The sequence below is a fragment of the Microtus ochrogaster genome, linkage group LG4 (genome assembly GCF_000317375.1).
Source record: "Microtus ochrogaster isolate Prairie Vole_2 linkage group LG4, MicOch1.0, whole genome shotgun sequence".
Classification (NCBI taxonomy): domain Eukaryota; kingdom Metazoa; phylum Chordata; class Mammalia; order Rodentia; family Cricetidae; genus Microtus; species Microtus ochrogaster.
Genome location: NC_022030.1, coordinates 41,291,423 through 41,304,751, shown reverse-complemented (window position 1 = coordinate 41,304,751; position 13,329 = coordinate 41,291,423). Strand labels below are relative to the sequence as shown.

Below are 13,329 nucleotides of genomic sequence, written 5' to 3'. Positions count from 1 at the left end.
TGTTCTGATAATTATTGTTTATAGTTTTAAAATCTGGACAGTGGAAAAATGTCATAATAAGAATCTAATATACTATTTCATCAGTGCCCCTCTTCCCAAATAATTCAAATGGCTTTCTTGTGTATTTGTGGGGAAAAGGAAATTTTGATGTTCTCTTTACTGTATGTGGTTTTCATAATCTTTTCCCAAGCAAAATATGTTCAGAGTTGGCTTTCTTTGAGATCCAAACACCTTCTGAGGCAAATCCTATGCCATTTGCATCACAGAAAAGTGCTTGATCTTTTGCTGCCCTTTGGGTAGGGGCACCCCTAAGTCTGTTTACCATGCTCTAGGGTCACCCTACTCAGCTGCATAAGCAACTCCTCTAATGGCTGGCTTGCTACAACACTAGCATTATTTTCAGGGGAGAAGGTTGCATTTGCTGTGTTGCAATTTGTGTGACACGTCCATTAGAACATCTCTGGACATCAGCATGCGGGGAGGGGCTGAGAGGGGGAGGAGCCGGGGATAGGACATTTAATGGCAGAAGGAATGGAAAGTCCAAGATCACTGTCAGCCTCCAGCCTCAACTGCATGGTCTCCACACGCCTTTCTTTCACTCTAATTTAAAACAAATTGGATAACAAAAATCTCAGGAAATATTTGTGATTTAATTTTAGTCACAAAATTTCTTCAAAATGACGAGGATTTTGGCAGCTTGCAAAGTGGTGAGGACCCTGAAGAGCGGCTCGGCTTTCGCCAGTGTGACTGCGAAGCGACAATGGGACTTCTCCAGACCTGGCATCAGGCTCCTTTCTGTGAAGGTAAAAGACCTGTTTCTTGTTTCTGCTACCACTGCCCTTGGCACAGACAAGCAGGGGTGCTGACAGAGCAAATACAGCTTCGAATACAGCTTCAAAGTGTTGTTTATTAGTAATTGCTTTAACATAGAATCTATTTAGCATTATTTTTATCTAAATGAAATTGGAGTGATCTTTACCAAATATAGAATGACTCCAGTTCCTATGAGCATATAAAACATAAGTGTGCTATATAAAAAACACTTAATAAATTAGTTTAATTTCTGCTTTGATTTTATTGTGAATCAAAAGATATGGTCACGTCTATGCACATAAGCTTCACCTCCACACACAGTATGTGAAGCCTTTGTTATATAATGGACCATTGGAAAGGTCTGAAATATAAAATTTTAAACATGTAGAAAGAAAATATCTATGAATCTTTCATTTTGGAAGTCACTCCACAGAGAGAAATATAGCATTTCCATGTTCTTTTGACTTTCTTATCAGAGGAAATATTTATGATCTTCATTTTTGCAGAATCAGATTTTTGAGACAAGCAGCAGCTGACAGCCAGTCTGTGCAGGTATATCTACAGCTGAGGGGGCAAGTCCAGAGTAGGACAGTAAATAGCTTCCCTCCTCCCATCCACCTCTGGTTATGAAATTCCTAAAGGAACTTCAACCCTTTCCTATCATGCTGTGAAGATATTTCTTACTGGAGAAGTCTGAATTACACCGTGGAAGCTTAGCCAATGAAGAGTTTTTTTTTTTTTTTTTTTTACAGAATACAAGGTTTAACAGATCACAGTAGCTTCAATATCATCCCTTTTTAGTGTGAAGAGCTGTAAAAAGAAGTAGAAAAAATTCCTCTTGAGCTGTTGTGTTAAAATAGGTCAGAGTATCATAGGGCATTCTGCTTGTACTTTGGATGCATGGTAGGCTGATGTAAAAACTGTCCTGGTGCTCCTTACATTTTCCTGATTACGTTGCTTGGGTCAGGATCCCAGAGGCTTTGGGTTCTGGTATCTGCTGGGACAAGCAATTTCCATTGGTTTCCAGAGATAGGAGTTGGGCAGACATAGAAAGATAAGAAGAGGGGTGGGAGAGAAGAAGGGGGGATGGAGGAAGGGGGAGAGAGGGAAGGAACGAAAAGAGAGATTGAGAAGGAGACCTATATTCATATCAATGGTATGTTAGTTTGAGTCTGCTACCCTGAGAAGACTCTAACAAAGCCTAAGAAACTACGATTTTTGATTCATTTTGATTATAAAATTGAAGCTATGAAGGAAAATGGATATTCTAAACCTCCAGCAAAGACACAGTACCTAGATAAGGACTGAGAGTGATGATTGGGTTTCATTAAGTCTTTTCAATGCCTTAAAGACAGTCGCATGTCACAATAAAGAGAAGAGACTCTAATGACAACACTACCACCTACAGCTATCACAAAGTGCTTTGTGATATCAGGTCACTTGGAACATATTTTCTTCTCACAGAAGTAGGTAGGTAAGGATGAGCGTGTTCTGTTAGACACAAAACATAGAGCAATGGGGTGGCCAGGTAAAATGCTAGGAGCAACAGTGATTATAAAAGTCAGTTCCCCAGACTCAGCAACCATTCTATACAACAATAACCACACCACAACATGAGCTAATTATGTGGACAGACCCCTGGGAAAGCAGTTCCAGCTCATGGTGGTAGATCTGTTTCAAGGGTCTTTCATAGTTCACAGCTAAGAATGACAAATTTGCAAGAGGAATAAGCCATCATTTCAAGGTGTAGAAGCCATTACTCACATGTAGTCATTACTAGCCAGAATTTTGGAGGAATGCCAGGCATGAAAAATGAAAGTCTTTAAGCTTCACACTAGTGAATTAAAATCCCAACAAGTTCAAGGGGGACCTGCGTTATTCACTTACTTTGAAATAGTCCTCGCTATATATTTTACCTTCTCTTTAAAAACTCAATTGTCTAAGAAATACATAACCAATTTATTCTTTTGAGATGGGTACAATGTTGTAAAGACAGTTAAAATCATTAGAATATATTTCCATAATCGTCAGTGAAGGACAGGGGTGCAGTTTCAAAAGGTTAGTGACAGGACAGCTAGTTCCAGACAGTAAATGGATTGTGAAAGACACGCACATCAGAAAGCATTGTCCTATAAGCCGGGTGGCTTTTCCATTGTCAGTGGAGGTCATTTTCTTTCTCCCTGTGCTGAAAAAGGGAGGGAGTTATAGCGGTGACACACTTGTGTTTTTCTGTGACCCTTCATTGCGTATTTGTATGTGGTTAATATTTACAGAATGTGTGTTGCCACTGGCCCCAACTGCATCTCCCTCATAGGGAAGGAGAGACTTCAAGGTGTTCCTTGTTTTAAAAAAAGTTGGTATCAAGGGTATAAATGATCAACAACCATAACATATGAAAGTTTTAGAGACTATAATCTTTTTTCTATTAGCATTGAAAATGCCCAGTGTGCATTATTATATTCAGCCAGTTGTAACAGTATTGAGGAAGATACTGAGGCTGGGAAATAAAATAAAATATGGATTCTAGCCTCGGTTATACATTTCTTATTACTTTGACCTTGGTAATTCACTTGTTCTCTAGACTTAGATTTTATCATAGGAAGTGAGAAATGGAATGCGTGATCACCACACAATACTGAAGCCTGTAAGACACTTTAAAATGTAAGATGGATACTTAAAAATTATGTTCCATCCACGTTAGTAGAAGGATTTAGTACAGGTTTCAGATTGTGTCCTCATGTCATCAAATTATTTCAATGACATGATACCTGATAAGAACCCTTACGCATTTATTACGATGATTTTTCTTTTGCTTAAATATTAAACTAATCTCTAAGAAGATATTTCTAATAACAAATATGACTTGAGGACCAAAAATTGACCATTTTATTATTAATAAGGCAATATTAAAAGGCAAAATGTATAAAAATGTCCAGTTTTGTCCACCACTTTATCCAGCCCTCCATTATTGGACAGATCAGCAATTATATTGAATGTACAATATAGAAGAATATATAGAATACAGAGTAATATATAGCATACAAAAATAAAGAAAGAGGAATAGGCAAAAATCAGGTAGTAATGAATGTATAGTCTCTGTCAATAAATGTAAAGGTTTAATTCTCAAAGACACCAAGACTGAATTGTTTTCATTGTACTTATAAATTGATTTGGAAATCAAAGATATTCAATTGAATAGGCCAAGTTCCTTGTGAATAGGAAAAATGTCTAATAAGAACCACTTCCAACATAAATCTACCCACATTTAGAAACAGAACCTGTGTTCATCAAAGTCAGGCATCTAATATCTGAGTACCCTCTCCAGCAATCTGGATGTGACAGAGTCCTTTGAAGGATTTCATTTTGTAAGACTATATTCTGATTCCAACAGAGAAGTCCCCATTTAGCTCTCTCAGGAGGAGTCTTTGTCATTTGAGTAGTAACTGATTACTACAAAAAGTCCTACAACCAGAATTGAATCATCCATAGAAAATAAAATTTATTAGTATATTGGAGACTTTTTGTATAATATTTGGGGAGAGGGGCAAGCTTATCATACATGTTCAAGGTTTGCTATTTTATGAGGCAATCATCATTTAAGGCAAAATTTTCAATAGAAATTATGTTTAAGTCCCAAGTGGGCATTGTCCAGTGAGTTCAGAGGAGAGGTAACCTTATTGTTCTTGATGCACATGTTTTCTCTAGTCGGGAGGTGGCCTCTCTTTTACTTTCCTGTCTCTGTTACCCACATTTGGTCTCCTTGAAGCACACATTCTTTTGCTTACCATTGACAGTGCTTTGGCCAATTGAGCATCTTTGCATATAAGCATTGGGAAAATTACAAGAGAGGGTAGTGAGTAAGATTCCAGGGGCAGAATTTCTGGGAGCAGGGACTCTTTGTTAGGGTCACAGAGTGCTTCCCCTACTGCTGAACCCTAGGAACTTCATTGGCCTACTATAGTTCTGGTCTGGATCAGGAGCTGTGAATTCTGATTAAGAAGAATCGAAAGGTCTAGCCTGGTCTTGAGCTACGTGTTTCCTTAGCTTCTTTTCAACTCCTCCTTTGCTCTGCTTGAGAAGGCTTCTTAATGGTTTATAGGTGAGATGAGGCGTTTTACCTGCTGTGGAAATGGAATCATTTCTATGTCCTCACGCCTCTATTAAACCTTCTTTGTATTTCTGACCTGCTGAGATTGCGAGCTGCAGTCCTACTGCCAGTGTCCCCTTGGAGGTGACACAAAGTTGGAGTTCTCTTTCTCACCTTAGGAGAAGACTGAGCCATTGTGATGTCACTAGTATTTCCCAATGTCTTTACAATGATGGCGCCTCAGGAAAGGCATCATGAGTCAGGGTCGAACTTGCTGTGACTTTATAGGCTGGAAATCTCTAGCCTGCACTTGCTTTTCTTCATGTGTACAGACAAGCTCAAAACATGATCATATTTTTGAGGCCACTCTCTTTTCTTTATTCTTTTCAGCTTATTAAATGCCATTTGGGAAGCTCTTTAATTTCTTAAGGAAGTGTTGGGTGGTGAAATTGCCATTAATTAATCAATAGTGTTAATGTATAGCTACAGAATTTTACTATGTTTTATCTAAGTTATAAAATTAAAAATGAGACCATATTAATTTATAAGTACAAAGTAAAAATTAGCTGAAACTATTTTAGATACTCCCAAATTTATAACTATTTGTCCGATAGCATATACTTACTTAAAGATTGTTAAAAACGTAACTTATGAAGAATTGTAATTGGATCTTTATAAATACTATGCTTTGTTTATGTGAAATAAATTAAAACAAAAATTATTTATGAATCTGGCTCTTTTGTTCCTCAATGCCCAGAACATGGGGCTGTTCAAAATTAACCTTGTGATTTTATCTTCTGCATTAGCTGATGTTTAACTAAAACCAGAGGACTTTGACGCTGTAAGGCTTAACTGTTTGCTACAGTTACAATGTTCAGACATCCTGAAACGTTAAGCATTCATAAATGCAAAGAACATCAAATATTTTAAAGATAGCAAATTGTGCTATAATTATGGATTTAAATAATTATATTATGACAGCATAGCTCCACAAATGAAAAGATAAGATTTCACTTACCCCAAAGAAAACTTCATGATCTTTAGTTTTTACTGTAATATTTACATAATAATTCTCATAAAAATATGGCTTTCCAAGGTTTAGTTCAGATGTATGTTTTAGGAGGCTGGGTACTGAAGTGAACTAATAGCTATGAAACATCAGGTTAGCCACAAATAAAATATATTATATAGCTTGAGGCTATGGTGAAAATGGAAATAAACGCACAGGGCCTCTACTTTCTCTGATATGCAAATTGCCTACTTAGATAAATGACTTAACGGCAATACAGTCAGATACCCAGAGCAAATCATTTTTATTTCTCCTCCTGGCTTAAGGCGATTATTATTTCTATAATGCTTTCCGTCCAAATATTTTGTGCACTGCATTGCTCAGGTGGTTTAAAGCTCTACACACAAAGCATTTTCTTTGCAAATATGAATACCTAGAGGCAGAAGCTTCATCACTCCTCCCATTTCACAGATGTGTAAGTACTCAAATTAGCAAGACTGTTCTTTTTCACAATCTGAGAAGTTTATCAGAAAATGTGGTTAGAACTTTAAGAGACCCCGATCATCAAATAGATAGATTTTTTTTATTGTTTCTTCTTTTTAGATTATAGTATAATTGCACAATTTTCTCCTTCCCTTTCCTCCCCACCAATAGATATTCTGAACCTGACTTTTTTTTTTTTCCTGCTTGCTTCTTATCCTGGGGCTGTAGCCATTGAAGCCGTCACTAGAATCTGCTGAATCAGTTTCATTGCTGGGATTTTATTATTTATGCCACAGTACCCAACTATCTGAATTTTAACCCAATGTCATATAAGGTTGCTTTTTTCTTCCTTTTATTTTGTTGGACTTTCAGATTAGGTTTAGATCAAGGAGTCAATAAGGATTTCTGTTCTATATGGGTGTCAGAAATTATACAAATAAGGTGTTTCAGGAAAGTGCTCTTTAGAGCTGATATTTCCCTTCCCCTTCAATAAAACCATTCTGTGTGCTGTAACAGTATGCGCTGCTTTTCAGTTTGCAAACTGTTCCAGTTTTTACTTCCTCCAGTGTGCTTCCAAATGCAAAAGTACAAGGTCATTTTCAAATACAGGAAAAGACTCATTCTACCTGTTTCCTGTGTCTTTAAATAAGAGATTTAAAACATCAACAACACTACAAGGAATGCAAAGACACAGTCAGAAGTAATAAACATGGGGTTGATTTGAAACCTTATAGGCTAATTATAAATTCTGTTTCCGTTTTGAATATACTTCTTAGGACTAACCTCAGGGATACTTGGAACAGCATTCAGAAGCGAAACTTAGCTGTGTGGCTCCTGTTATTAACTGTCACATTGCTCTGGTTACAGAAAAGCCTTTGAATTATCGACTCTTTTAAATGTGATCTCAAACTGAGAGCTTTAAAGAATTCTGGCTATTTGTTTCTAGCCTTATAAAGCTAATCAGTCACTTCATGCAAAAATGAAAAGAAGCCTGTAAATGTAGTTTTAAAATGAACTTTAATTTTGATCACAAATTAGAGCCCTAAAAAGAAGAGTGGTTTAGGAGTAATGTGATAATATTTGCATAATCATACTTTAGAAAATTTCATTAATGGAATTAAAATATTTTATGACATGGTAGAACAACAACACTAAAGTCTGTACGGGCAAACCAAAAAAAATGTGGAAAATGTATTGGAATTAGCAGCTATAGACAAATCTCTTGCACAAAATTGTATTTCCTTAAAAATTACTCCTAACTGGTGAAAGAATTCCAAGGTTCATAATAGAAGACACACAATTAGACTTAGTTTAGAATGTTCAAACTAAAAGTAACTATGAATGGACATTGTGTGGATAGTTATATAACACAGTTTCATAGATATGAATATTATTACATAAAGCAGGGGATTAAAATGAATATAGTACTTAAATTTGTATAAATGGAGTAAAGTATTAGATGTATAGAAAAATGTTTATAACTTCATGCACAGTTGTACAAAAATTTGTAGTTAAAACTAGCATTTAGTATTAGTAGGCCATAGAGGGTTTTGCGTTTCCAGATCCCTGAATGTACTTTTTGAGAACTTATTCTTAACCTCCTTGGCTTCCAGATCCATAGTGTCTATAATGTTTAGACTAAGAGGTCAAGTTAGCTTGAATGAATCTTCCTTGAGAACCATGTTGACCAAATCCTTGATCTCTTTTATTCTAGGTTCTTTACATATTTTCCAAATATAATTACTGGCATGGAAGAGAGCAAATGTGATCTTGAACGGGGAGAGATAATATTATTTATTACAGAAATAGTTTGAACATTGGTTCAAGTTCAATCATGAAAATTAACTCTGTGCATGTGCATATAAACTTTAAGGAGTTGCATGCTGTACTTGTGTTTAGTGATACAAACAACATGCCTACATGTTTTCTACAATCTTTTCTTTTGTTCTTCTACTTTTGTCTTAAGAGCTGAGGTCTCACTATATAGTCAAGACTGATCTTGAGCTCATCATCCTTCTGCACCTGCTTTTGAGAATCCATGATTCCATGTGTGTCACCGCATCCAACTGCATACTGATTGTGTTCAGCTGTGTGTCCACCCTTAAATATAGACCAATTTCAGAGCAATATTAGCTTGGATGGGTGTTTTGGTGAAAATGCCTCCTGTGAGCTAGGATCTCTTGGAAAGGCATTGGGTGGAATACAGGAGAGGCCCTGACTTGGACTTGCTTCAGTAAATCGAAGTTTCTGGAAGTAGTATTGTCAGAGACACACTGGGAGACAACGTGACAAAATCATAGTCAAGTCAACAGGAAGCTGGGATCTGTCAATTTCTCTCACTGAGTCTGCTCCTTGGTCCCCAGCGTGGCTCAGTCCCCAGATATAAAATCCAACAGGAAGTTTATGAGTTTCTGACAATAGGAAGCAGTCCCCTGGCCTGGCTTCTCACAGCACAGCAGAAAGTCCTTCCTGGAAGAAGGGCTGAGGGGAAAACAAAAGAATCTGACCTAAGTTAGTATTTGTGGGTATAGCTGTCTTCAGAGCTTGAAAATTCAGGGTCAGGAGTAAGTGCACACAGTTCTTAAACTCCACAGAAACTTCTGAGATTATAGGATGCCGTCAACGACTGCCCACTTCACTCCCACCATTTACAGATCCAAAGATGCAATTCTTAGTTGGCCCCAGTCCCCTTCTGGCTCATCCACAGGAATTCTGAACCAACATTTCTTACAAACAGATTAGACTTCATGATACAATTACTTATAAACTATTCTTAAAAAAAAACTGTAAAGCGGAAAGGAGAAAGAAGTAATAAGTAAGGCTGGCTGGACTAAAGAAAAAAAAATTACTGCTCCTCCAATTACCAGTGTGATGATCTTCATTTCCCTAAGGCTCTGTCAACTCAAGTGTAAAATAGAGATTTTAATGTTAGCAACCTCATTGTTTTTCTGTGCGGATTAGATGAGCAAATCCATGAGTAGCTATAGAGACACTCTCTTGCACATTCTTATTAACCATTGCTATGCAGAGAATCTATCTCAGAAATGGTCAGGGCAGAACTCTGAGAGACATAAAGTACTCTCATAGGCTAATGTTCCGACAGGACTTCATGACTGTACTTGAAATTGGATGCCTTTGCATGAACAGGAGCTACTTCATTTTTAAATCTAAATTTTCAATTTGTTTGTCCAACTGCACATAGACTTCAGTTAACATAGACAACTATGTTCAGCAGATTTGGGTTATACTAGCTTCTCATTAAAGCAGCAGAAAGTGTGCAGTGATAGATCTATTATTACCCTTAGAAGACACACTTTAGAAATGGTAATCCTTCCATTTACAAGTGTTAAGAGGAACCTCACTACATGAATCACACTAGAGAAAATTTCAAGTATATACTCCCTTCAGTAGTTTAAAAATCACTTATACAAATATTTACCAGTGACAAGGATGTATCAAGCATTCTGCATAAACCTTGACAACCACAAAGATAAAGCTCCTGCAGCTTCAATTTTAAATGGAAGGAGAAAAGTGAACTATTTGCTACTTAGAAATTTTCTGTAGAAGCAATATTTCAAGTGTATGACCTTTTAAATTAAATTCATAAGATGAATTAAAACAAAGATACTTGGCATCATTTTATATAAAAAGTAGATAAAATAGCTTTGATTATGTATAGTTAATCCAATTTTATTCCTTTTGGCTAATGATGGAGTATTATATTTCTAGATAGCATAGCTAGTTATTAATATTACCAGTGGAATCGAGTCATGGGAAAATGTGAGACAAAGATTGAGAAGCTTCTAGAATTTACTGACAGCTTTACCTACACTACGCCTAGATGGTGTGTAAAGCTGGTGTGACTGGCAGGCGAGAGTTATCTTCAGCCTCAATTGATGCTTTCCTTTCCCTTTATCCTTTATTATCAGCCTATGTAGAACATGTGTCCTCACTCAAGGAAAGATGAAGATTGATAAAAAGAACCAGAATTCAGTAGGCATCAAAATGACTTCACAATATCATGTGAATTTTAATTTCATAACATGATACAGCTGGGCGGTGGTGGTGCACGCCTTTAATCCCAGCACTTGGGAGGCAGAGGCAGGCAGATCTCTGTGAGTTCGAGACCAACCTGGTCTACAAGAGCTAGTTCCAGGGCAGGCTCCAAAACTATAGAGAAACCCTGTCTCGAAAAACGAAAAAAAAAAAAAAAAACCCATGATACTCCAAAGTCTATGTATTCCCAAAGTTCGACTGCAATTTTATGTGACCCACAGTTAAATATTTCTGTAGGCTTACAATGTTGGGTTAGGCTTGAGGTTTTCTGTTCTAAAGGTCAGTAGGAAGTAGTAAGCTTACCTTAAACAACTATAACACAAAGACACATACATACAACACACATGTGTACATGCACACACACATATATTCACACACACCCACGTACCATTTCCATACAGACACATGCAGAGAGAATGCAGCGAACACAAGGCAATCAGTGTTAATTCTGACTTCTGCAATCATTTGGTGGCATAGCCTATACACTAGGAAGGACAACCGCGATGTAAACAGGAAACAATCAAGCATTGACTCACGAAGGATGGAAAGAGAAAGAGCTAAGGTATTTCTTAAGTGTAACACACTTAAAAAATGACACAGAAAAAGGAGCTCACATGCTAACTGATTAATTGAAGACTAGTGTCCACCAATACATATTTGAGAAAGCCTTAACTGTACTGCCTAGGGTAGGTAGAAGCAGGGAGACATCACAGGTAAATTGAGCAATAGGGACACAATAGAAATTGGAAAGAGTCTTCTCTTGGGTAGTAGCACAGTTTTATGCAATATAGAGTTAAGCATAGAAGCAAATGGGTGACGACTAGTTCCTTGTGGCTCTCACTATTATTAATTTTTAGGAATTAGGTGCCTAGTGCTACTGTTAATTGGTGTACTATTTAAGTAACTATTATTGAGCCTATAGGACCAGATGTGGATTGAGAGTAGTTCCTTCTGAGATGCTATCAAGAGATGATGAAGGAGGAAATGACAACTCTAAGATGTTTTGTATCTCCTAGTTTGAATCATTAGCAGAAATAACCATTTATGCTCTTTAGAGCATCAGGCATTTACCTTTGAAAGAACAATTCAGCCAAAAATTAAACAAATGTATCAAGGTATAAAATGTTGAAAGTGAAAATGAAGTATATGAAAAAAACTTATAATGTTTCCAGTAATAAAATAGATGAGCTGGGGACATATAAAACAGATATCACACTTTGGTCATTTTATGTTTACTTCCTCAGATAGAACAAGACAGCAAACAGCACTGTGTGAGCATTTGGAAAGCAAGGAAAATCATGGCCAAAGTGCTGGCCAAGGACAAGGGAGTAGTGAGAGGCAGGTTGTAATTTTAAGAACAGAGATCAAGGGAGAGCCAAAGAAAGGTGACATTGGAGCAAAGTCTTGAAGGGCTTTTCAAATTTGAGATTTGAAATGCAAAATTCGCTAATCATTTCTTCGTTGAAGCTCTATTTGTTATCATCTCAAGCATGGGGAGGAAAACATGACTTCTTTTATTAAAAAAAATCCCCCCCCCAGAAAAGGATAGTATTTTATGTATTTTTGTTTTCTAAGATTTCAGGAACACTTTCATGCCTGTTTCTCAAGTTTTTTTTTTGTTTTGTTTTTCTTTCCTGTTTTGCAAATCAGGAAAGTACCTAGCTCTTTCAATATATGGAGAGTCTAGGGACACTCACTATGAATCTCCAGAGTTCAAGTACTTAACCTGTGGCAGAGGCTCAATGATGTTCGTGACTTGATTGCCTTAATAGTATCATTGGCATACACATTTTATTAAGCATAAAGGGATCATATCATTAAAAGTTTCTTGATTTTTCTTAGCCTTTCATGACATTCTGCAAGCATACACACATCCCTCAATTAAGATTTTTTCCCTCACATTTTCAGCTTTCAAGGGATTAACATGCTCTGGTAGTGTGCATTTAAACAATAATTTAATAAAAAGAAATCTAATTCCTAGGCTATGCACTTCTGTTTGACAGGACAGAGCCTCCAAAAATATGAAATTTTTGGTAAAAGATGAATTCTCATAAAGTCTCTGGAAGGAAACAACATTTGGGGACTGTTATCTAGGAGAGAGGACTCTAAATAATAGCTCCTTGCTCAGAGTTCTCCATCAATTCATAGATAAGTCAATTGGCACTCATCATTTTAGTCATTGGAGGCTAGTATAGTTTAAGGAATATAAAGTGTACTACAGCAATAAACAGAAGCCTTGTAACAATATAATGTGTAGTGGGAAGGAGAATTGGAAGGTCTATAAAAACTGCCAAAAATAACAAGAAATATAATTAAGGGAGCAAAAGACATATTGAACACTTTCTCAGGGACTATTTCAGACAGCAGTAAATGTCTCTCCGGATGTATCTCAGAAAAGGAGAGCAGAGAGGGAAGCAGTTCCATGAAGAGATGAGAAAAAAAAAATACCAACTAGAACTGTAGGCAAAGAGTAGGATTTAGTTTCTGTGAATTTTTACCTTCCTTTAAAATGGTTAAGTGCCATCTAATGTGCAGATCAGATAATCTGAAAGTCTTAGTTGAGGGTAGGTCAAATGAAGGAAGAAGAAGACATAAGCCTAGGTGACATTTCAGGCAGACAAGCTCAAAATAAGGCCAATAAACTGTAGTATAAGTAGTTGAATTTGCACTTCACAGGCAAGCCTTCCTAAGTACATTATTTTAAGTTACATATTATTTAAGAACACACTTCCTTTCTTCTATTTTGTGAAGACATGTCAGTTACACACCAGTTCCTCAACAACAGAAAATAATATTTTGAGTAGAAAATGTTTTTTTTTGACAGTGAATTTTCATTACTAGGACCAAAGGATTTCATCTAGTGAAACATGTCAGAGTTACC

At 36.6% G+C, this 13,329-nt stretch overlaps 1 protein-coding gene across 1 annotated transcript in view; it reads left to right on the top strand.

Annotated features, from left to right (window-relative positions):
* Window positions 1–521: 521 nt before the first annotated feature.
* The window catches only part of Cps1 (carbamoyl-phosphate synthase 1), a 109,831-nt gene continuing 97,023 nt past the window's right edge, over window positions 522–13,329 (top strand). Inside the window, exon 1 of the mRNA XM_005361429.2 lies at window positions 522–803. Within this exon, the coding sequence (XP_005361486.1) occupies window positions 678–803 (126 nt within the window). The 5' untranslated portion in view covers window positions 522–677. The remainder of the gene's footprint in view (window positions 804–13,329) is intronic.